Source organism: Microtus oregoni, unplaced genomic scaffold (genome assembly GCF_018167655.1).
Source record: "Microtus oregoni isolate MIOR12 unplaced genomic scaffold, Mior012 000021F_ref0000039, whole genome shotgun sequence".
NCBI lineage: Eukaryota > Metazoa > Chordata > Mammalia > Rodentia > Cricetidae > Microtus > Microtus oregoni.
This window is the reverse complement of record NW_024543080.1, coordinates 24,203,435-24,229,165: the sequence shown is the minus strand read 5'-3', so window position 1 is coordinate 24,229,165 and position 25,731 is coordinate 24,203,435. Positions and strand designations below refer to the sequence as shown.

The 25,731-nt window shown below is 36.8% G+C and overlaps 1 protein-coding gene across 3 annotated transcripts in view; it reads right to left on the bottom strand.

The window, feature by feature from the left end:
• The window catches only part of Gabra2 (gamma-aminobutyric acid type A receptor subunit alpha2), a 132,698-nt gene that overhangs the window by 78,447 nt on the left and 28,520 nt on the right, over positions 1–25,731 (bottom strand). For all 3 annotated transcript variants that reach the window (XM_041671481.1, XM_041671479.1, XM_041671480.1), the window contains one exon: positions 702–769. In XM_041671481.1, the coding sequence (XP_041527415.1) occupies positions 702–769 (68 nt within the window). The remainder of the gene's footprint in view (positions 1–701; positions 770–25,731) is intronic.

Here is a 25,731-nt window from a genome sequence, read left to right as displayed (position 1 = left end):
TAAGAGAGGAAGGAGCAATTGGGAGGAAAGGAATCAGGGAAGGTATCATTTGGAAGATATGGCACAATCTTGCATAGCAATAATGAGAAAATATCATTTCAAGAAAATGTTCAATTACACAGGACTATCGTTTGCTATTATAGGGAGGAATGATTACTACTAACATTTTTACATATAATTAAGAGTTTCTCTTACTCCACCAATTTCCCTCTCACATAGATCTCATTTAAAGAAAAATAAATGAACATAAATTCAACAAAATCCAGTAATTTTGACCTTGTAGTTTTCTTTGGTTTGGTTTGCATGTGCTCTTTTGTGTGCAGACTACATGACTGATACATAAGGATATCTTCATGTACCACCACCATTGGTGAGAAGTGGTTACATATGAAACTCAGTTATATGAAAGTCAAGCAAGTGCTTTAACTCCAGAAAATCATCACCAATAATACAATTGTTTCACTTTAATTGTGATTATATGCAACATTACATCTAGGTAGGCTATTTTTGGGAAAAAAAAACATTCAAGCTTTCATTGTGTTCCACAGAAACCCAAAAATACAACCTCAACTTTTTTCTCATGTGACCAGACATGAGATATATAAAGACTTATGTGACAATAATAATACATACTTACTCTAAATTACCAACAATTTCCAATCAGTTAAGAAACATCTTTGATATTAAAAAAAAATACTCACCATATCTGTATCTGAGACAGGGCCAAAACTGGTCACGTAGATGTTAGTGAAGACTTCAGTAATACTATCTAATATGAAAAAGAAATTGGACATAGATTTAAATAGTGAAATCTGCAAGAGAGAAAAGGATCTGAGTACATGGTGTGATAAGGAAGTGGGTTCACCTCACTCTTTCCAAGCAGTGCTCACAACTAATGGAAGGTAAACCCAGAAGAGCTTTCCTGTTCCTCCTTAGAAAGCAGGCTTGCTTAGAATTTCTTTTAAAAGGTTATATTGTTCATTATGAATAACTTATTAGAAACCATCTAAAGTAAATTATTTGAGCAAATTTATCTTTAATCCTGACAATAGCATGCATACTATTTGATACTCTAAATTTGATGATTAAACTAATATTTCCGATGCCATTTCAGGGCTGCTGAAATTCGTAGTTTGCACACAAGAATAAGTATTTCATTTACAAATCAATATATCTTTTCCTAAAATAAAGAAAACAATCTGTTCACATTATAAATAAACATGATTCATACTCATATATATATATAGCATAATACTTAATAACATAAAAAATAAAAGCAAAGTGAATAACTTAAATTTCTATATTTCATTATTTATAAAAAACTTGGTAATTAAATATCTTTACACCTGCTTGAAATGCTAAGATATAAATAAATTGGGTTCTAAATTTATGAAATCTATGAATCATAGCACACAAAAATTATCAATTAAACAGCAGATTTAGATATTCAACTTTAGATTTAAAAAATTAAAGACATCATTTGTTTCCATCATCATTGGCTAAATGTCACAGTAAAATTTGTAATTCTACATTTTCTATATAATAAGGAACATCAATTTATAAAGGAGTAGTATATACATATAATTTTGAAAGAAGCATTCCTTTTAAATAAAAAATTTTAATGCACAGACTCTTTATAAATTAAGCTTTTACTGCACTATGTGTTCTTCAAAGGACTTAGTATAGAATAATTTGCATTTCAAGTCTATTTAGTAGATTCCTTGTTACATCCCTATGGTGTACACAATGATGTACAGTAAGCTGGAAACACTGCCTTATCACAGACTCTATGGTAGACAGAGCATGGTTTTGTAACCCCAGGTACTCTTATTTCTGAATCTTCACACTAAACCCATGCTTTGTACTACAATGGATAATGGACTTGAGACTAAATGTAGATTCTTATTAACTATGTATTTCCACTTACTGTATGTTCTATGTCAGAGCACAGTGAAAGTGAACCGATTAGCATAATTATTCTACTTTAATATGTATGCCCTTCCATTTAGTAAACTATATTTATTTCTCTTTTATATACCTCTCTCAGCACATAAATAAATTGATACAACTTTCCTCCTGACAGTGTCTGAAACACATCCATAGGGTAAAGTTCCTGGGAAGGCACCTTGTGCAGAACTACAAGATCCCAAAGTCCTGTGTTTGATTTAATTTTGGTTCCTGCTCAACAAAATCATGACACTATTTTTTAACAAAGGTCATGAATTTCCTTTTTTAAACTGAACTACTACACAAAGTGTGTTGCTATCATGGTCTTCTCCTACATGTGTGATTATAAAAAATTATGAAACAAAACCCAAGATTTTATTTTCCTCTTATAATATGTCAATCATGCTACATCATTTATTTAATACCTAAATGATATAAACATCAGATATTATAAACATCTGCTAAAATGTTCCAGGGAAGAGAAATTACAGTATTAAGAAGTTTTTGGATTAACTAGAGAACATTATTCCTTTTAGTATGGGTAGCAAACTTGGGGGAGAGAGAGATGACAAAAAATGTGCAAGCTAAAGATGGGAATAACGATCTCTCTTATGTTGATGACAAGCAATGTGCAAAGGATACTGTGTATCGGCGTAAATAAATGCAATGCAGATATTAAAGAATATTTACCACTTTAATGATAAACTTACAGAACCGAAGTTCCCGCCTGGCACAGGAGGTAGGAAGGAAAGGGGGGAGCCGCCTCCCTCGCGCCCATTTATCTGTAGGCATTCGCCTGAGGCAAACCCTGCCCCCGAAAGGAGCTGTTTTAACCCTACAGTACTGCTGGCATCTGGTAGCTGTCAAGAGCTGCCAACTAGGAGCAGAAAGGTGTAAGATGAACCTCAGAAGTCTGAATGTATATTAGAAACCCTGAAGATGGAATATAATTGTGTAAAGTTACCAAAACAATGAACATGGTTGTATGGTTTATTACTTCAAAGACCTTGCTGAATAATACAGGCACCAGAAGGGATCCAACTAAAGACACAGAGGGAAGGTGAAAGTCGGTAAGGCAGTCTCTGATGTTGAGTATCAAACAGTTCTCTATCTGACATCTGAGCCTGGGAAAGTGGCTTTGGAGTAGAGATCTGAGGATTTTAGTGTGAATGAGTGTATAGAGGAATAAACTAGCAACATAAACCAATGGCATATTTTAGTGACAACGACAGACATTTGACAACACCTACCAGCATTCCCAGGTTCTACATCCAAATTGCAATGTGATTTTACCTTCTAGCAAGTAGGAAAAAAAGAACAGAGCAAAAGAGAAATGAGACTATACAGATGATATTATATATGAATCTATGAATCATCTAACACTGATTTGTCTAAGGCCGTCTGTAAGTTATTCCATGCTTGTATCTACAGATTAGAACAGGATAAAACTGTGTTATTTATATATGTTACAGCATTTTGATTAATTAGACTAGTGGATATCACAAAGGAAGCAAAGGTACCTGCTAGCTGGGCGAGACCTTGATCTTTGCACTTTAGGAACCACGAGTCATCCTTGAGTCCTGGGTGTTCTCAGGGAACAGCCTAAGTGAGCTCCTGAGTCAGCCTTTACACTGGCTGTGATCCTTCCTCTCCCAAGCTTTACTAATTGCTTTTCTGCCTTGATGTCTCTATCTAAATGTTACTCTTCTCCAGCCATGTGTGGCTGGTGAGCTTTACCATCTCAGTCATGAAATCTCTCCAATTGAGAAGACCTTAAGTCACTTAGATAAATGTTGGTAACAGCTAAGGTAAGAATACCAATATGGTAGTATTGGATGAATCTTTCTAGGAACTCACTGATGTATTTGAAGACTCCACATGTTGGTAGGAATTTTGATTTCCTTTCTCCCTTGGCAGCTTGCAAAGCACCTTTGGATGCTATGAGAGACAGTCCTCATGGAGGAGGCTTCAAGCTAAGTTCTGGCTTGATTCCTCCAAGTTCTTAATCAAACTGTAAGCTATCTTCAAAAGCAGAGTCTTCAGGGAAACAACCAAGTGCAATGGCAATTCTTAATATTTGAGTCTCTTGGATCTCCCCGATGAACAACTCAAAGGCAGGTTACACACACACACACACACACACACACACACACACACACCACACACACACACACACACAATTTTCAGTACCTTAAGAAAATAAATACTTCCTGTTTTTTCAGATACTCTTAAGTGTTAACATCTGTCCTTTCTCCTGCTCCCTCTGTATTATCGCCCTCTCTTCCCTCCACCAGTTAAAGACCCCCATTATTCTATTTCCTTTTCATTGCACCTGTGTTCTAATACAGCTTTTTCTCCCTTCCCAGTATGGTCCCTTTCTGTTTCATCGATCCTACAGTTATCTCAAGTTTTATATTTAAAATTGAAGATGTTGAGCTATGATCCATTCAAAAGAGGAAACGTGGCATTTTTTTTTCTGAGTCTGGGTTACTCCACTGAGCCTCAGAGTAAGTAGGATCACAATAGAGAGGGTTGGCAATATTGGTTCCAGAGAACCAGGGTGCTTGTTGGTCTTCTAAAATGACAAGAAGTTGCACCCATGAAAACTCAACAATATGTGGTCTATATAAGGCAGGCAACGAGCAGCTACTGACTGATAGTTGAGTCAGTGGTCTCCAGGGACCAGTCCCACATTTGGTCAGACAATCCCAAGTGGGAATTTTAGATGCCTCTTTGTTTTCTAATGAGAGAGAGTCAAATAAGTTATGTATTTGGGTGAATGGGAAGGTGAAAAAATATGGGAGGAGGTGGGGGAAAGGAAACCATAAAAGATTAATATCTGAGAGTAAACTGTAAACAAAGCAAAATGTCCATGAAGACTGTACATCAGAGAGGAGGGGAAAATTTTAAAGTTTTAAGTACTAAAAGGAGGTGACAGTTGTCACTGCTAAGAGAAGGATCTTGAGAAAAGATATACAAATCAGTTTCACTCTTTTTGGTATTCAGTGATGATAACCATTCTTCAAGACAGCAAAATTCAGGGAAGATATTTCTGGTAGAGGACTCCACAGGCCAATGTCAAGTCCTGCAAACAGGCTAGGTTCATGATGATCAGCATAAGCAGATAACTGAAACATCATATAGGAATAAAAGGCAGAAGTTTCTATCAAAAAATAAAACCAATCAACTATAATTAGAACAAGATCAATAAATTTAAGGAAGCACAGAACTGCCAGGAGGAACTTGAAATCATATAGTAATATCTAATCAGAAATGCTATGTTCTCATTAAAAGTGTGGCTAAGCTGGGTCAGGGGAGAGTGCATACATTTTAATCAATGTAGATGATGTTCACACACACACACACACACACAATGAGACCAAGAACAAGAAAAGCCAAAACAAGCAGAACACAGATTTGTCTTTTTTTTTTAAAGTGATGTTAGTGAAATGACTTTTTGGTCTGATAACTAGAAACAACCTTTAGAGGCTGAAAATGAATGATTTCTGTAGGGCTGTCCCCTCATAAAACAAGGCTGCATGGAAAGTAAATGGGTGGTGAGATATGGGGAGAGAAAGTAGACAGCTCTCCTTTTAAAAGCTTGTCAAAATGGATTTCAAGTGAAATCACTAGTAGTCGGCATTGTGTAATGCAGTATACACTACCACTCAATTTAAAAAAAAAAAAGGAAAGAAGAAAAAAACTAACACTTGGCAAGAGCAAAAACATGTTTTCCATAAAAGATTAATAATTTGGGAGGTTGTTCTTTGTAATGTGTTTTCTTTTCCATCCTCTCCCAGTACAAACACATAAATACTAAAATTTATTTTCTCAGAATAAATATAAAGTATTCAAGATTAGAAATGATTAAAATATATAATAGGATAAAGTATAATAGTGTAAAACAGTTCTGAGAGCTTTACATGCAGCAAATAAAGTTATTGTAGGCAACTCTTTAAGCCCAATCAAGCAAATAACTCATTTACGGTAAAGGCTTACTCTCTTAGTTCCCTGTTGTGGGATCCGGGGAACTTGCTATAGCCATGGATATATGCAAATGAACTATTTATAAGTACCATCTTGTGTATATTGCAACTTTGACACTTCTAAACTTGGTATTAACCAAATTACAATAAATACTGAACAGTGGTGAACATGGAATGATCATCTTCGGCATATTTTTCAATTTCATGTTAACAGAAACACATTCATCATGGACACTTTCAGAAATGCAAGCTAAGTTTCTACAGTCCTACTGTAAGAGTCTGTAAATGCAGATTTTGTAGAAAGTGTTATTTTCAGTCACTGCAGAATTTTCCTTGCATGAATTATGAGGCTATTCCTAATCTCTCCCTGTCCTGTGATGAACACTGTAGTCTTACATTTTCAAGGGCTTAAGGGTCTACATGAATTATCTACTGGGAAAGAGGAAGGTTGGAAGGATTTTCTAATTCAAACATACTGCCATTCAAATACACAAAAGGAGCAGGTAAAAGGAAGTGAAGGTGTTTAAGATGTGATCCAGGGCATGCATCTTTTCAACAGGTATCCTAATATGTCACAATAATCTATATTACAAAGACCTACCGCATGATCCATTGCTGTTACTCTAGAGCAATTATGCTATGGGAATGCTGCTTCCACCAAGGACTTATTGCAATGAACATTTTGAGTGTGGGGTTAATTGGAGAAAAGCATATATTGTGTGAAGAGGTGTTGGAAATATGGGAGAGCAAAGTGGGTGGTTTTTTGGTCTTGTTTTGATTTTAATTGATTGGGGGTTTTTCTGGGGGTGGATGCTGCAGGGGTGAGGACAGGATATGGAGGGACTGGGATGTGAGTAGGATTGGGTTGCATACAGTGAAATTCCCAAAGAATCAGTAAAGAATTATGTTATTAAAAAATGTTTGTTCCATTGACAGTTTGCTCTAGATAGCCGTCACTTACGTGGATTGAGTCAAAGAGCGGGCATCGTTAAACATCTTCAGATCAGGAACACTGTACAGCTCTCAGTTTAGAGAACTGTTTTGAAGTGAAATCGGAAGATCTTAAGACAACAATATCATTTACTCAATTGTTGTCTCAGCTGCATAATGACTTTCTGTTTGCTTTTGAGTGTGAGGAATCTTGAATTGTTGTCTAAAGTAGTATGATATCAGAGTAAAGGTCACTTTAGTTTACATATAAAGCTGGCTTCCCTGTTTCCTTGCATGAGTCATAATTCCTTAGCTGAAAACTTGACATTTTAGCTATTGTAATATGGCAACTGCAAATCAGAAATTCACCCCACCTTTCATTACATGTGTTACCATTTCTTACTTTTACTGACTTTTTTTTTGGCTTTTTAAGACTATTTCTGCAAAAAATATATTCTCTTCACATTCTGTCCATGGAAATGTTAAGTCTCTTAGTCCAAAGAAGTGTGTGTGAGGTCACGTGGGAGACACAGTGATGCCTTTAGCTCTCCTAGGCGATTTATAACTCTGTCTGGGCCTTCACTTCCTGCATGTACAACAACCAAGGCCACATTGAATTGAAGATTAGGACCTTGCCAGTTTGTCCCAAAGTACATGAAATAAATCTGCCTTGTAGTATGGCATTTTAGGTTCTCAGAACTATAAGTGAAGTTTTATCCCCATTTCCATTATCACCTGAGTTTCACTTAATTTTTTTTTTTCATTTTAAGGGTTTTCATTGGGTTCTTCTTAACTCCAGCTGGTATCTCTCTTAAAAATAGCTGTGAACCAAAACAAAAGCTGCTGATTTTTCTTTCTAGTACATGTCTTGAGAATAGTGTTACCTGCACGAGTCAACAGTGTCAAATTAAACTAAGACAAGCCCTGAGAATGAACACAGGGGTCTGAAAGAAATCATTTTTCTGGAGATGGTAATTTGTAAGGGAAGCTCTGCTTCCCTCTCCAGTGATTTGTGGAGATGGTAATCTGTAAGGGAAGCTCTGCTTCCCTCTCCAGTGATTTGTGGGGGTTGCATTTCAAGGCTTGGATACTTACAAGACTGGTAGTTTTCAAATTGAGCACGTAATACAGAAAAGTAGACAGGATAATAAAAGCGAAATGCCAGAGAAAACAATAGATTTATTGTGCTACATCCAGTTTTTCTTCTAAATCGTCCTGGGATTGTTACAAGCTTCTGGTTAATTTCCAGAGATCTGTGGAAGTCAATTACATAACTTTTGTCACTGTTCTTGGTGCTTTTTTTGCAGGGGAAGATTTCTTGAGCACCTCATCCTGCTGCTCCATAAGTATTTTATACACTGGCTCTTCTTAAATCATATATGAGATTGTACCACTTGACTTCACAACAGCCTAGAATATCCCTTTATATTACTGGAAACAAAAGCTACGCTCTTAAGACTGCTAATGTATATAATACTTGATGACTACAGTGTAGCCTTTTCTGTTTCTTCTGCTACTGTTCAATGGTCTGTCTCGTTTATATCCTGGCTAGTCAGGGGGAGAAGGGTGGGAGGAGGGGGAGGGAAATGGGAGGCTGGGAGGAGGTGGAAACTTGTTTTTTTTTTCTTTTCTCCTTTTCTCAATAAAAAAAAATGGAAAAAAAAAACATTGTTGGTCTTTGCAGGCACCTGAGAGATCCTATTTTGACATTCACAGTTTACTGTCTAACCTCACTTAGGTCTATTTGTGTTCCTTATTTATTTCAACCAATATTTACATAGGGCAGACGACATTCTAGCTACTTTCTAACAATTTAGAAAAATAATATTTGAGTTCTTTTCTCAGACATCAGCTACCTTTTTCAATGAGCTGTAACTAATTCATGGCACTCTAATTCATGAGCTCTCTAATTCATGGTACCCCCACCCTTTATTGTGAGTACTTCTTTATCTTCTTTACTTTAAAATTATGCCCCACAAAATTTTGTAAAATGTTTGTAAAATTGCAAATCTCTACTAAAAATAACATCTTACAACATTTTGCAGTTTTTTTTATGTATTATCTTCACTGCTTATGGTGAAAACTTAAAAGGCAATTGTAGTTCCATCTTGTACTTCACTGGGTTCATGTGAAACTTAAGTTCTATATCAAGATAGATAAAAAACACTTCTGGCCAGTAAACATTGTCCAATGAGGTTAGGGATCACTTTGATACTGTTATTTTATACTAAACAGTAGAGTCTGAGAAGTAAATTAGTTAAATCAGAGACCAGACCAACAAAGAAAAAGAAAACAGTTTCACAATTTAAAGAAATCAGAAAAAAAGAGCCAAAATTTGCGTCAAGAAAGAAAATGCTTGTTGATAGTGAAATAAAAAGCAGCAGAGAATATTGTACTTCAAAGACATTGTATAGTGAAGTTAAAAAAAAAAACAGCAGAGAATATTGTACCCCAAAATGCTGTGAATCAAAGTCGCTGGAAAGAAATACCACCTCACACTGAACTTTCTACAAAGGCAATGAACAGCTTAGAACAATCATTGTCCTAATATTGTAAATTCAGGACCAAATTATATTAGGCTATTTTTAGTCTTCCCCCCCCCCCCCCGTAATAGCCATTAATTGTCCACCACTGTGTCTGACCTAGCATCCTTGTGACTGTGGTAAAGTCATTTTGGGATGTACAAACAGACCCCTAGCTTCCACCAGCCCAGAAGCTAAGGATGTCATCAGGTAGCATCTGAAGTCAGTAATAGAGATTTCCTTAGGTGGAGCTTGGTGAACCCAATGGAAGACGGGGAAAAGGATCGTAGGAACTAAAGGGGTCACCAGGAGAACATGGCCACAGAATCAATTAAGCAGGGCTCAAAGGGGTTCACAGTGACTTTAGCAGCAGTCATGGAGCCTGAATGGATCTGTGCTGGAGTCCAGTCTGAGAGGCATTCTGGATGGAACTAAGGAGTGGGGCTGTAGTCAGCTCTGGCATAATTTTAGTCAGGCCCCCTGACCTCAATGCACCGGTGAGTATGAGCCGCACTCCTGCCTCCTCCATTCCTGTGCCACCGAGTACACATCAGAGAGAAGACCTGTTCAGGGCTGTTAGATCTCTCATGAAACTGTACTGGGGCAATACAACATGGTCAGTGAAGCCCTCATCCAGTCCCTGCCTCACCCTCCATTCTCTCTACCACCTGTCCCCCATTGTGACCAAGACTAGAGCTTTACTGCACTGCCACTTTGGTGAATTCTTAACTGAAGACACACAACTGGCTAGGAAATCAAATCTGACAAATACAGAAGCTGTTTTTGAGTATTATGAAAATAGATTCCCTTGCTCTGACACAACTTACCTACCCGATGTACTCAAAAATATATTTGAAAAGTATCCTGTTTTTGACTTTCTTTGCTCTTTTCCAACAAAAACTACATAAAAGTGTTGCCATATTGACTTGTGAAATTTAGATATCTTAAATAGTCACTAATATTTTACTGCAGAAAGAAAAAACCTTTATATCTTCCTTTAAGATGAGAACTGCTGTTTTGCATAGACAACACATAAAACATGTTACAAAGATCATTTTTTACTTCTATGAAGAAGGGAAGACTGCTAAAGCTCACAGACAGTTCAGATAACCCAGGATCTGAAAACTGGATTTAGAGAACTGGGAACCATCACCAGAGCAAGTCCTATAAGTAGAAACCAAGTAGAGTAACAGAAGTGAAAGAATCTGCAAGGGTGAAATGTTTGACTTGTCTTGATTAAGGTGAATGATAACTGAGCCTATAGAGCAGAAAACTGTGGAAGATGGTAAAATCAAATACGTAGTAACAAAAGGAGATTGATAACAAAGGAGAGTCCTGAGGAAGCCTTCACAAGATCCATACAAGGTAATGGCAAAAGGTACAGGGAGAGGAAGACGCAAACAGCCTGATCATGTTAGAAATTAGTACTAGAAATGAGGACACTAAGAGAGACATACATAGATCTAATCTACATGGAGAGTAGAAAAAGATAAGATCTCCTAAGTAAATTGGGAGGGAGCATGGGGACCTTGAGGGAGGGTTGAAGGGGAAGGGAAGAGGCAGGGGGGAGCAGAGAAAAATGTAGAGCTCAATAAAAATCAATAAAAAAATAAATTAGTAGGAGAAACAAATCAGGAATGTGCAGTGAACACATGATTAGCAAAAGTGCCAAGAACACACATGGAGAAGGAACTGTTTCTTCAATAGATCACATTAGAAGTACTGGCAGGCTCTATGCAAGAGAAACCCTGTCTCGAAAAAAAAAAAAAAAAAAAATCTTGGGATACTTTTTCCAGGTCTTAGAAAAGTCACCTCCGTCTAGGAGAGGGATTGTTTTATCCTCCCTGTGAAGTCTTTATCTAACACCTTTTACTCAGTTTACTCTGGTGAGGAAGCTAAATTCACAGATCTTCCCAAATCAACAGTGAAGAAAATCCAGGGGGAGATCCAGAGGAGACCTAGCACTTAGTGCTTTGCATTGGTTTAATAAGATCATTTAGTTCCATTTGGTTCAATTAGCAAACCTCTACCCAGAACTTACAAGGCACAGCAGAGAGGCATCCCCTGGCTGACAGTTGAGGCAGAAAATGCCTCCACAGAGGCAAGGTACATGTGATGACAGAGGCCATTTACAACCCTCAAGGCTTTCTTTTATCATCCAATTGTAGCTTGCTCAGCCTAGGCCTTTAACAAGCACAGAAGCTGGATTGTTTTGAGACACAACTTTTATTATGAATGATTTTAATCCTTCTGCAAAGAGTTTCTGGTGAATCTGCTGCTAAGCAAGTTGTTAAAGCTTAAGCACACACACTGGGTTAACAACATAAGGGTCAAAGATCAGTTAGGTAAACAGCTACAATAGATCAACTACTGCTGGGGCTAATAGTAGTTTACAGTTTATTCGTTCCAATTAGGCTGTTCCCAGAGCCACTGATAAAAGAGGATTCAAATGTGAAAACCATGTTGAAACAAAGTTTGACCTGGCTTCAATATTCATAATAATAAGTAATTTGAATATCCAACATATAATGAGGATTAAATTTATCCCAATAGGATGATAAAATAGTTACAAAACAAGACACACTGGATATCTTGTTGTAAGATTCTTGGGTGTTACTAATGATGATGGTACCTAAGTTCAAATACACTGACCAACATTTACAATCTTTTCATTATACCCATATAATACTACCTTTAACCACATTACTGATTACTTTGAAAAGTGCTTTTTGAATGTTTGGAGAGATAGCTCACTCAACAATGTTCTCACATGTCCAGCACCTACATAAATACCAGATGTAGTGCTATACAACCATAATCTCAGTGCTTGGGAGACAGAAATAGGAGGATCTCTAAGGCTAGGTAAACGGTCAGTCCAACTGGATCAGCAGGTTCCAGGCTCATTAACCTGTCCTTAAAACAATTAAAAAGGTGGAGAACAATTGAGGAGAAACATCTTTTGCTACATGTCCTACTAGGTAGCATACAAGACACACATACTTAGTGTTAATTGGGAAATCTCAATATGTCTTGCTGACTAGGCCACCTAAATTGTTTACTGAGCTACAGATCAAAAAAAAAGACACTATCAAAAAAGGAGGGCTGGACTACATCTAAGTAGTTACACAAAGCTTGCTCTTGGGGCTTTGCCCTCCATATACATTCAAACGTTTATGTAGGGACATACAGGCAGGCATGCAACAATACTTAATAAGTAAATAACTCATCATAGATTACATACACAAAGCAATGTTGCAAGAAGATTCACTTTCTCTTTCTTAGCTTTCTCTCATCATCTACTTATATCATTCTCAGAAACTAATGTTGAGGTAGAGAATTCATTTGGATTTCCTTCTTTCTGGAAGGTATATTCTAATCAAGAATAAGCTGGAATTTATTAAAAGTAGGAAAATTATTGTGGTGAAAATGCTGAGCTGCATTAATCATCTTGGGAGTAAAAAATGCTTTAATGATGGGAGCCTAGATTTAAATGCTAAACACCATGGATTTTCTGAGTATTTACTTTGTTTCAAGTAGAGCTGAGATTTCACATCCAACAATCCAATGTTTTTTTTTTTTTTTCATTTCTAGTCCTCCAAAGAGGAATGCATGCAGAGCCTTGTTGGCAATATTAAAGCTGTTGCTATCTTTCCCTGAATCTCTTGGATCAGCCTCAAGAAGAAACTGTACTCATAACACGGTGGCACGGAGCTTATTGATATTCTCATTTGATGATAGTATCACTTTCTTCTCAACAATAACTTCAGCTTAAAGTAACGGAAAAGGAAAGCAGATAGGGCCTGAAGTAATTAATTTCAACACATACTCCTAGATGCTGCTTCCTGGAGCTATGTATATTGGGAAATATTATGAATACTCTATAGCTAATATGTAATTAGGAAGTTTCAGAAACATAAGTCACATCTCCTTGCATTCGTCATATCTGCTAAATACCCAATGTGAGATAACAAAAAAAATATTTGCCACCTATTAAGCTTTTAGAATATTCTTTGCTAGGTTAAATTATCTCCATCACCACTTTGTGAATTGGATGTTATTGTATTTATTTTATCTCTTATCCAAAGTTAACATTTAAAAGGTGTAGAGCTACACGGAAGCATATTTGTCTGGCTTCATACTGAGTTCTTATCAGCACTACAGTCATAAAAGTCAAAGTCTACAGGTGTAGGGATATAGCACACTAGTAAAAGACTTGCCTACCATGCACAAAGTCTAAGATTCAACCTGCAACATCATATAAAATAAGACCAAAATAGAAATACAAAGACTTTGTGTTAATTTTATTATTGGTTCTTTGAATAGTGGCATCACAAAATTCTATGTGTATACTATGTAGTAATTATAAGTCAGTCACATACAATTGAGGTTATAGAATAATGACGACTCCTGTAACCCCTATAGGCAAGTTACATAACTAACGTTCATTGTACAAAAAAGTGAAGTAAACTCTCATCTTGTCATCTCTATGCAACATAAGAGATTTATAGGGTCTGCTTCCAGTATCTGTTCTTAAGAACATCTTTAGGGGCTCCCTGTCTCATATGTGTTCTAGGGCTTCTTTTATGTATTTTCTTTTTTTTACCCTACAGGTTGTTGAGTATATACCATGGCTTCCAGTTTAGTATTTTTATGGGATTCTTGATTGCACAAATGAGTATATCTCAGCACGTATACCTATTTGTTGTGCTTTATTGTGGACTCTTTATCTTCCGTTTGTTTGTTTTGTCCTATTCTGATATGTTCACTTTTTTATCTTTTATATTTTATTTCACTTTATCAGTACCCATTAGAAACCTGCCTGTTTCCTATTGGGCAACAGAAAAAGTAGATCCAGATGAGAAGTAAGGTGAGGAAGAACTGGGAAGGGTAGAGAGAGGGGGAAACCATAATCATGATATATTATGTGAGAAAATGACTAAATATATATGTGATATAGATGGATAAAATATTTTAAGTATGAAATATACATATACAAATATACCATCTTGATCTTAAAATATAAAATAGATAGATGGTTATGATTCATATGGTAATTTTGGTAGCAAATTGCCTCATATTAATTATAATTTTTATTTTAAATAAGATCTAAAATATAAATTATTTTACCTTCATAATTTTCCAAAAGTGATAAGTGTCTACAGAGGTAAACAAATAAGTGAAGTTTCTTATCTTATTCTTTTATTCCTGTTCTTCTTCTTTAATTAAAAAAAAAAAAGAAAAATGCTGGATGCCTCTAATACTCTTACTATCTTAGGTAAAAAAGAGAAAGAGGGTAGCATGTGCTCACCATGGTCTTTTGAGCTTGAAGAACCAAGTGAATGCATTAATGCCCATAAAGTATGTGCAGATGAAAAAAATAAACAGAAACGCTAACAGCTGATGTGGGAGATAGAAGAGAAGTGATAAGGAAGGAAGATGTAGAGAACCAAAGACTACTCAGAGGTTGAGAGCTAAAAACAAAACAAAGCCAAGCTAAAGAGAAACCACAATTGATACTTCCAGAACACCCCTTTACTTATGAGGTATACTTCTGTTTTAAGAAGAACAATCACCCCGTTGCCCCAAGTTCTCCCCATCCTACCCTTCTCACTTTTCTCTCCCCATCTCCCCTTACCCCCCTCCCACCCCACCCTTAAGATCCCGATTTTTGCCTGGCAATCTTGTCTACTTCCCATACCCAGGAGGATAACTATATGTTTTTCTTTGGGTTCACCTTCTTATCTAGCTTCTTTAGGATAACAAATTATAGACTCACTGACCTTTATTTATGGAACCTGAAATGATCCTATCCTATAGCCATACTGATGAATATTTTGCATATCACCATAGAACCTTCATTTGGCGATGGATGGAGATAGAGACAGAGACCCACACTGGAGCACTGGACTGAGCTCCAAAAGTCCCAATGAGGAACAGAAGGAGGGAGAACATGAGCTAAGAAGTCAGGACCACAAGGGGTGCACCCACCCACTGAGACAGTGGGGCTGATCTATTGGAGCTCACCAAGGCCAGCTGGACTGTGACTGAAAAAGCATGGGATAAAACCGGACTCTCTGAATATGGCGGACAATGAGGGCTACTGAGAAGCCAAGGACAATGGCACTGGGTTTTGATCCTACTTCATGTTCTGGCTTTGTGGGAGCCTAGCCAGTTTGGATGTTCTCCTTCCTAGTCCAGGATGGAGGGGGGAGGACTTTGGATTTTCCACAGGGCAGGGAACCCGGACTGCTCTTCAGACTGGAGAGGGAGAGGGAGAGGAGTGGGGGAGGGGGAGAGGAGTGGGGGGAGGGGAGAGGAGTGGGAGGCTGGGAGGAGGAGGAATTTTTTTTTCTCAATAAAAAATAAATTAAAAATAAATAAACAAAAAAGAAGAAGAACAATCACCACCTCTCTTCATTTATTAAAGAGAATCATGGTATTAACTTTGAAAACAAAGAACAGAGATGAGAAAGGGGAGAGGAGAAAGAAGGAAAAGAAAAAAGAAAAGGGATAGCAGGGTAGGCTGGGGTAGGGTAGCATAGGGTAGAGTAGACTAGGGACTAGTAGATTACGGTAAGGTATGTAGGGTAGGTTAGGATAGAGCAGGCTAGAGTCTATTAGGGTGAGTTAGAGTAGAGGGAGAGGGGCAGTTACTTATTAGCAAGAAAATAATCACATATGGAGAACTCTAGAAGATTTAAAATTCTACGTAGTAAAAAGCCCTTAGATGTAAAGTCTATGTCTAGAAGTGGGTATAAAAAATAATAGAAAAAAGATTTAACCATCAACTATTAATTGCTCCTCCAATAAGGTTGGAGTTTCAGGGCCTTTCCCCTAACCATGCTGAGATTTTGAATGGCTTGAGCTGTAGCAAGCCACCAGAGAATTTATGAGTTGATTTGTATCAACTTCATAGCTGTTGTCACCACCTACAGTACCCCTTTATATTATATTGTTTCCCACTGTCTTCTCTGAAGTTTCTTGAGCCTTGGATGTGATAAAAATGACCTAAACAGAGCTAAGCAGTAAGAGTTAAACTTTTGCTTTTTTCAAAAATACATTTTCAAATCTTAATCTTGCCTCTGCTCTTCATAACAATAATATGCTTTTATTTTAAACAGTATGCAACAAAAATTAGACTAGAAATATAGTTTTACAAACAATATTCTCAAAGTCATAACATTTGAAAAGATAGATGAAGAATAATATTCAAGACTGCTATATGGAAAACCGATCTTCGTACAAAAAAAAGTGTTTGCAAGCCATGCTTGAAAATTTAAAAAGTGTTTTCTAACCATTCTTCTAAAACATAACTTGTCAGCTGCAACAATGTCTTACAAAATATTTTATTATAATTAAAATTATTCTTGCTTTTGCTCTTGTTTCACTTGCTCTTGAGTTTTTATTTCATTTTCTTTTTTGTGCTCAGATAAACTGCTATAAAGTATTGGACATCTCCCAGAATTAAATTGAGGTTCTAGCATCACTTATCACAAAAATGTTTATTGCTATCTAAGGTTGTAAATTAACATGTTCAGGTTTTAGTAGAAAATGATTCCCACCTGCTCAGCCCTGCCCTGCTTGTTCCCGCCCTTCCTGAAAGTCTTTCAAGCTGTTATTTCAGCTCTCCAACTAATTTTCAAAGGCAGCTGTGGTACAACCCCAGCTCATACATCAAAGACTCTCACCCCATGGTTGCCTTCAGTGAATGTTGAATTTGAAACTATGAGGCTTTGCTGTAAAGGAGGGGAATTCCTGTCAATGAACCTTTGCAACTCATACCGTAACAACACAGAGTCTGCAGCACAGAGACAGTTACAGCTAACTCAGGCCATCCCATTTGTTCCCTGGCATTCCTCACCCACAACTCCCGCTTAGAGGTGACATTACAGCTCTGAAATCTATTTACAACTGTTGAACCTTGACGTTTTGCTTATATTTGTGACTCACAGATTATGAAGGGAAAACAAAAGAAAAAGTGAACTATGTAATCTCTTTTTCCTTTGGACCTCACAGAAATAATAATATTTGCTTCTTATCTCAGTGGGAGGGATTTTATATATTCCACTTGTAAATGTTCACAGGGATATAAATCTGATACAGAAATGAAGTGTATCATTTCTTGGAAGCATGGTAGTGCTTCTCTTTAGTTCTTAAGGATATAACAGCAAATAAAGAGAAACTTTGAGATGTTTTTTGCCTAGGGAAAAGAAAGTTTAGACAAATGCCCCGGGATTTATTTAGTCAGGTAATTTCACCCATTGTCCATTTCCATCAGCTCCACAATTATCGTCTGTGTAGTCAGAGAACAATAAAGTCGCATAACCTCGGCACTCCTAAAGCAGAACATTGTCTGGGATCACAAAGGCTGTGGTATCCACATTGACTCTGGAGAGTGGCAAAGCACCTGAGCCAGATATTTAATGGGGATGAAGAGGCAGAACCAAACTTAGAACCAGAAGCAGAGAAAAAGGTTTCCATAACACTCTTATTGTCTCTCTGTCTACTCTCTTCTTTGAGCAGCATTACCCCTGTACCCTTTAGTGGACAATGAGAGTTTATCTAGCACCTGTTCTGCATACATACAAAAAGAGATCAGTGTTCGTTAGGAATGTAAAAATACATGGATGTGCTCACTGTTTTGTTGTTGCTGTTTGTTTTTGGTTTCATTTTTTGATTGTACAAATCAAGAAACCACACAGTTTAAAATAACAATAGTCATGAGTCTTATAATCATTACAGATGCTTGGGCCAAAAGTCTATGACCTTCTTTCACTGACCTTCCTCTGTGGTACACATCCATTCCATGAGGAACTCTGTTAACATAACCATCACAATAAACAAGGAATCCTGTTGCCTCTCCAGGACTCAGCCACCACTCTCTCTCATCTGGGGATCTGGGACAGCTCCCGGACTCTTCTGCTGCTTCTATCTTTGCTCTGGACCAAGAGTGCCATTACACCCACAAGAGTGCCCTTCATAAAATGTCATCAAATTGGCTTGTACTTTTTGCTTGGAACACCACAATGGCTCACCATTTCACTGAGAAGTAAATGTTAAAGTTCTGATAATGACCAAGAGGGACTTGAATGATCTTTGTCACCTTCATATGAACTCAAATCAAGTCAATCTTGTCTTCCATCATCTTGGCCTCCTTACTCTAGAAATACACTGTACACCCTTTAAATTGCCTGTGCTGCCTGCTATCCTGGAGTGCAAATCACCTTCCAGCCATTACAGTGATTTCCTTAACTTTCAAGTCCTAGGTAAAATGTCAGTGTCTCAATGAATCAATATTAACAGTCCCATGTAAATTGAAAAGTATCTTACTTCCAATTTTCCCATTATTTATTCTCTGTTTTATTTACATTTCATTTTCCTCAAAGTATTTACCACTCACCTGCCACGTACTTTCTTTCTTTCCTATGCTGACTGTTCTGTCCCATTCACTAAAATGGACACTTAGAGCACCAGGAACCCCTTTGGCCTCTAACAGGTTTAGTGGGTTGAACAATGGCATATATTTAATGTTCAACAAATATGTACCAAATAATCAAATGTAATTAAAAAAGGAATACAAACGCTATCTTTTAAAATATCAGATGCCAGTACTTAGCAAAGTATTTTGCTCATACTCTCTGATCTCCTCTCCTAAAAGGTATGAGGTAAGTATTGCTTTTCTTGGCTGCTATAGAAAGTGATATTCCACAATGTTTTTCATTTGTTCAAGGTTGCACAGCATGGAAGTGTCAGAGTCAAGGCCAAAACTTACATTCAACACTAAAGCTAAAGCTTGGATGTTAACTGTCTCTGACATGCTGAAAGTAGCAACTAATTTCACACAGCTCTGTGTAAGGAAGAGACAGTTTTATGCATGAAATAATTTATGTTTTCTGGACTGAGGAAGAGAAATTATCCTGGCTTATGTTATTCCAGAGCATAGTCTAAATTTAGAAGTATCTTCACTTGACACTAGCTTGTAATTATCACTGAGAAAGGTAAGTAAAACAACAAAGTGTGTCATTTCATTTTAGAATACATTTTATGTTTGTTATTAATTTTATTTCTCTGCATGTGTGTGTATGTGTATGGAGCGGGGTAGTGGGGTTAGTGTTTGTGTGCAAATATGCACAGAAACTAGAAGAGGGCACTTGCTCCCCTAGCTCTGGGATGATAAGCAAGTTGTGAGTTGCCTGATGTGGTACTAGTTTCTGAACTGGAGTCCTCTGTAAAAGCCAGAAGGCGCTTAACTGCTGGGCCATCCCTTTAGCCCAGGAACAAAGTGAAGTTGATCATTTTCTACTTTTTTTTCTTTTTCTTTTTCTTTTTTATCCCATCCTATTTTCGTTCTCAGTTCTCCCCTAACAATAATTGTAAAGTATCTCTAATACTTGACTTCTGTTCTTTACTTCTAACACAAAGCTGTAATGTACTGGCATTTCATTTGTATTCTAATAAATAAAGCTTGCCTGAAGATCAGAAAAAGAAACAGCCCCACTGGTTAGCTTTACAGACTAGGCAGTGGTAACACACATCTTTAATCCCAGCAGCCACACTAGTTGCCATAGAAACTGAGTGGTTCATGCCTTTAATCCCAGTGGTGCACGCTTTTAATCCTAGAACTAGAGAGGACTATAAAACCGGAGACAGATCTCAGGCTCAGTCTCATTCTGAGGATTCCTGGAAGCAGGATTGCCATTTTCAGACTGAGGAGGAAGTAAGAGCCAGTGGCTAGCTGCCTTACTTTTCTGGTCTTCAGGTTGAACCCCTGAGTTTTTATTAATCACACTTCACTGAAAGACTAACAAATTAAACATACTGAAATCAATTAGATAACTGATTTCATTCATTGAAATCATTTGTTGATGGTCATATAATGCAACTGATCAGTTGACTGTCATCAAGGGTCACTAGTTTGTGTCCAGTTGGCCCACAGTCTCAAGAATAACACTGAGTCCTGACTGCACAAGACATAGTCCTTAACCTCTCTAGTAAACAAAGCAGATGTAAGAAGCAGTTGCCCCTTTATATACATAACCTTATTGAAATTTTCTCATCCAGCTAGAGGGTAATTTGTATCCATCTGTGTCATGTGTCATTCCTGGATCAATTTATGTCTTAGATCCCAAACTTCCCTCGGAGAGGGGGCTGAATACAATTCTGCACACTGAACTCACTAAATACTGACCTCACAGGCAGCCTTGTACTGAGTAGACTCTCAATGTGTGCATTCTGATAAAAATATCCTATCTACTCCCTGCTGAGGCACCCGCCACCCACACCAACACTTCACTTTCTTTCTCATTTGGCTGGTGAGTCATATCAGTGCTGGCAATTTATATTAAATGATTCAATCCCAATTTTTGCTTCTTATTCTGTTTATTCTTAGATTTTTCTTTATGTGTTGTTATTGTTGTTTGGTAACCCAAAAACCCTCACAGTGGCAAGACTTTGGGAACAAACACAGAGGGATCTATACACACTAAACAGACTCCAGGCATTTCAGTGCACAAAACAACATTTGCTTTTAGAATTTAAAATTCATCGTGCTTAAAAATATACTCCAATAGATTGTCTTTCTAAATGGTATGTTAAAACAGCAGTTGTCCTTTCCTGAGCAAGTTCAGTGAACACATAACACATACTGTAGGGCCAGGCTATGTCCCATTTTCCCTACAGTATGTTCCCTTTAACTGCAACTAACTTTTCTTTGAGTGAATTCTAATGTATTTTTAAATCAAAGTTATTATTAAATTAAACAAGAGAAGATTTGGTGTGTGCAAAGCAAACAAAAATATTTACAGAATAAACTAACTATGCCACCTGTAGGAATGATCATTTACATATGCAAGGCTTCTGGTTCTTTTAATGCCAAAGACATTCCTAGGCACAGGGACCCCAAATAACCATACCTATACAACTCAAAGTAGTATCTTGAATTTACTGGAAAAAATATAGACCAAATTTGCTGCAGATTTTCGTCTTATTTTCATGTACTTATTACAATAGTTCACATTTCCTTGGAATAGTACCGGGCTAGATAAAATTGTCAATTATATAATAAGGACCTCCAAGGATCTTTAGAAATACATACTCTATCAGTTTATTGGATGACTGGAACCAAATATAATTTTAAAATTTTGTTTATATTTTCCCCCATTATTCTTGCCATGACACTGAGTTATTACTTACTCCAAGAGAGGCAGACCTTCTCTCCACTTTCACTGAAGTTACTGAGCTGTATTAGATGTCACTTGAAATAAGATGCCAAAGATCCCACACACTAAATCATCCCTTGCATCATGGCACTTGGTGCCTTCACCACATTAATTCTCCGGAAACAATGCCATCTCCCTCTCAAATCCATTCCTAAAATCCATTTTTTTCAGTCACTGTTCTCTTTTGTCTTCCTCAGAAAGTTCCCATAGTTTCAATGTTCTCTCTGAAATGAAAGTCAGATTACTTGTGCTCTGATTAGCATCTCTTCCCTGAAGAATTCCAATTTTATCTTCCTATCCAGTCCCTCTCCAGATGTGCCAAAGTAAATTGTGGTGATGATGTTCTACTTTTTTTTCCTCCTCAACTGTCAACACACTCCTGGCTGTAAGGAACTTTCCTTGTAACTGTCAGCAGGTGTGTAAAAGATCACTGAACACAGAGTAATTGTCTTCCCTATTATGTATGAAGATGATATGTCAGAATAAGGCTCTAATGAAGAACTTAAAGTACACTCATGAAAGCCATGTTCAAGGTTCATGAGAATTTTAGTACTACAAAATTATCAGAGGATGATCAAGAAGGAAGCTCACAACTCCGGGATTTACATATTCCAAATTTTGTCTTGGGAAGACAACAAGAATCAGCTACAGCCAAACAAAGATAAGGCTTCATACGAATCACTTACTTCCATGCTTCATATGTTCATGAGTAGTTTCCTCCCTAGGGTGAATGTTACCGAAATAACATATACAAACCCACTCATTATGTATTCATCCGAGAGAGCAATAGTGATATAAGCCAAGTAAGACTGAGAGCAGAAAGGAAACGCGATCAGTTCCACCTCTCCAACAGGCTCAGGATCTCTGCCTAGTTTTTATTTGTCTCTATTTGCTTCATGTGACAAGAAACAGATCTGCATCAACTTGTCATGTAGATGAAGGTTTGAAAGAACATATCTTCCTGGCTGCATCGCTAGCAACCTACACATCAATCAGTGATCAGAGTTAGACCACCACAAACCACCACACTCCCTGGGGTGAGGTATCAAAGAACAAAATTTTGAAGACTTGAGTAACCACACTCTCCAATCTAGCCTTACCAATAAAAATACTTAAAGATCTCTATGCTTCCCTTTTCCATGTCTAGTTGGCATTTGGTATATCATTATTGATCATTGGATTTTGACTTAGAAAAGAAAGTAAGGCAAATTGTTATAGACTACATAGACTCTAAACAGTGAGAAAGGCAAGTTTTTCTATTTCTCATTCTACATGCTTCAGCCTGTGAGGACCTTGTAGAGCAAAAGGACTTCAACCAAAATCTTAACTTTTTCCATTAATATCTTTACAACCATGAACATGTACTTAAGCTTTTATAGGTTTCATTTCCTCAGTCATGAGGAAGTAGTATTCAGGTAATGTTTAACAAGTGCATACAGTATATTCTACACTGTCCTAGAATCTGGATTTACATAGTGAAGGGATTGCTGACAATGTTATCTTCACAGAATTTCTACTAGGTAGCACTGAAAGAGTTCTACAGAATTAAAATATAAAGACCACATGGGTTAGTATACAAACACATAATGGTACCTGGAGCAGAGTAAACTTTCATAGGGTGTTGATGATGATAATGGTGATTATGAGGATGACAGTGATGATAATGACATATACTTCACTGAGGAAAACAAACCATATTTGAACAACAATAGCTATTAGTGAATTATTTTATGTGATTGTCTCTGAGATTGAGAACCACTTATGATGTAAGAGAGAAATAGTTTGCAACCTCCCAGATCCTAAAAGAAAATTGGTAGTTAACAGGGAGTGTTCCATCATTGGGGAATTATTTTCTGTCTTTAAAGGTACTAGGCTTTCATTTTTACTTTTATTTGATTTGAACCTTCACAAAAAGCAGCTACTGTACATTTCATGGTGTGAATAGACTACCACTAAATAATTACACTTATGAAGTCATGTCTCTTTAGACATGTAATAATTTTGATGTCAGTTGCATGCCCTGAACAATTAAGAGTTCCAAACTTACATGTTTATTAGTTTTTAGTGTAGAATGGAAATGGTTACAACACTGATCTTAGGTCCATGCAAAGCTGCTGTCTGCATCAAAGAGATCTTTCACATACATACGTATGATGCCAATTATAATGGCCTCACGCCCTGGCTTAGTAACTTTGTACAGTCTGTCCATTTACATGTCTATCTATCCATTAGGACTGGGCCATTTATCTCAGACACATTAATATTCTATATAGATAACTGGTGATGGATTATTTGCACAAGTAATGAGTAACCATCAACAAACTCATCCATTTATGTATTTAGTTGACCACTATAAATACGTGTCTTTTATTCATCTTTGTTTTGAAACAGAAAAACAGAATATGAGTTTAACTATAAATGGGTCATAAGAAGTATCAGAGAAATTAATCAAAATATATGCTCTAAGCTTAAAGTTTTTCAAACTACAGATATTAGACTAAAAAAAACCAGATTGTCAAAATCTACTCAAATATGTTGTAAAATCTATGGAAATTTTATTGCTCCAAAATTAAGGTAATATTCTCAGACAAAATATTTGCTAGATCTAAAGTTCTCAAAAACATTCACCCATTGAAAGTCTAATAAAGTTTACTAATCCAAAATATGAAGATATATTAATAAAGAAAATCTTGTGTTTGGTAGACTTGTGTGTTTGTGTTCATTTATGTATGTGCTGTGTTTTTATGTCTGTACGCATACTTGTGTGTTTGTGTATATGTATGTATTTATTGGTATGTGTGTATGTGTGCCTTTGTGTGTTTGTGATTCTGAAGATCAAAATTGGAACATTATTCATGCTATTTGTTCACCTGATTGTAAACAAAGGTTACATTTTTGTTTCCTGATTGCCCAGTTTCAGGTAATCACACAGAAAGTTATATTAATTAAAAGCTAAAGTATGTATATTATTACAAACTACTTGGCCTATTAGCTCAGACGTTTTATCAACTAGCTTTTAAAACTTAAGTTAGCCCATTTTTATGATTTCATATTTTACCATGAGGCTCATGGCCTGTTAACTAACATCTTGTGTCTTCAGCAATTGCTTGCATTTCCCTTGATTACACTTTTTTTCTCTCTGTAACTCTGTTTGGATTTCCTGCCTATCGATATTCTATCCTTCCATATGCCAAATCAGCTTCTTTGTAAACCAATGGTAATAAAACATATTCACAGCACAGAGAAGGGTATCCCACATCACCTGACGCTTAGCTAAACACTGAGACTGAACTCATCATTTTAGTGGTTTATTCACTGAAAATTTAGCTCTTACTTCAACTGTAGATACTCATGGTTATGATACTTAACTCTGCCTACATTGAAGAAAATGTACTGTCAGCCCCACCAAAATTATTAAATCTAAGTTGATCAGTAAGTATGGCTTTCTTTGCTTAACAATGTTATTTTATTATCTCTTATGTATTCTCTCTCTCTCTCTCTCGAGAGAGAGAGAGAGAGAGAGAGAGAGAGAACAAATAATATTGAAACATCTTTGCTGAAACTTCTAGCTTTTTCTCCAAAACTAATTATCTTCGACTTGAAAGGCACCCTGGTGTAGTAGTGATCTTTATTTATACATTTTAATGCTAACTAAACCCAAATCCTAAAGATTGTGAGTGTAGTAGATGCTTCTTTCTTAAGAGTGAGTGGGGTAATGAAGAGAGGAGTCCTGTTTGTCAGAGAGACACACAAATACATGTGTCTTCTAATTCTTCAGAAATGACTTTTATTCAAGAAACATAAAACCCTCTTAATCGCAAAGGGACATCTGCATCATTGTTCGTCACAACACAGCTTATTGACTATTTCAGAATAAGTCACAGAAAAATCATTAAAGCCAGAGATCCAGGAAGACTGGTACTAAGCATTGCCTACTAGACAAACAGACCACTGCAATCATGTGCATAGCAGGTGTGTTTGTCAGCATAACAGTATCCTGTTCAACATTCCAACATAGATGGATATTCTAGCAAGGTTTCTGCTGCTGAAATAAAACACAATGGCCAAAAGAACTTGAAGAAAAAAAGGTATATGTAGCTTGGAGGGTAATAATTCATCACTGAGGGA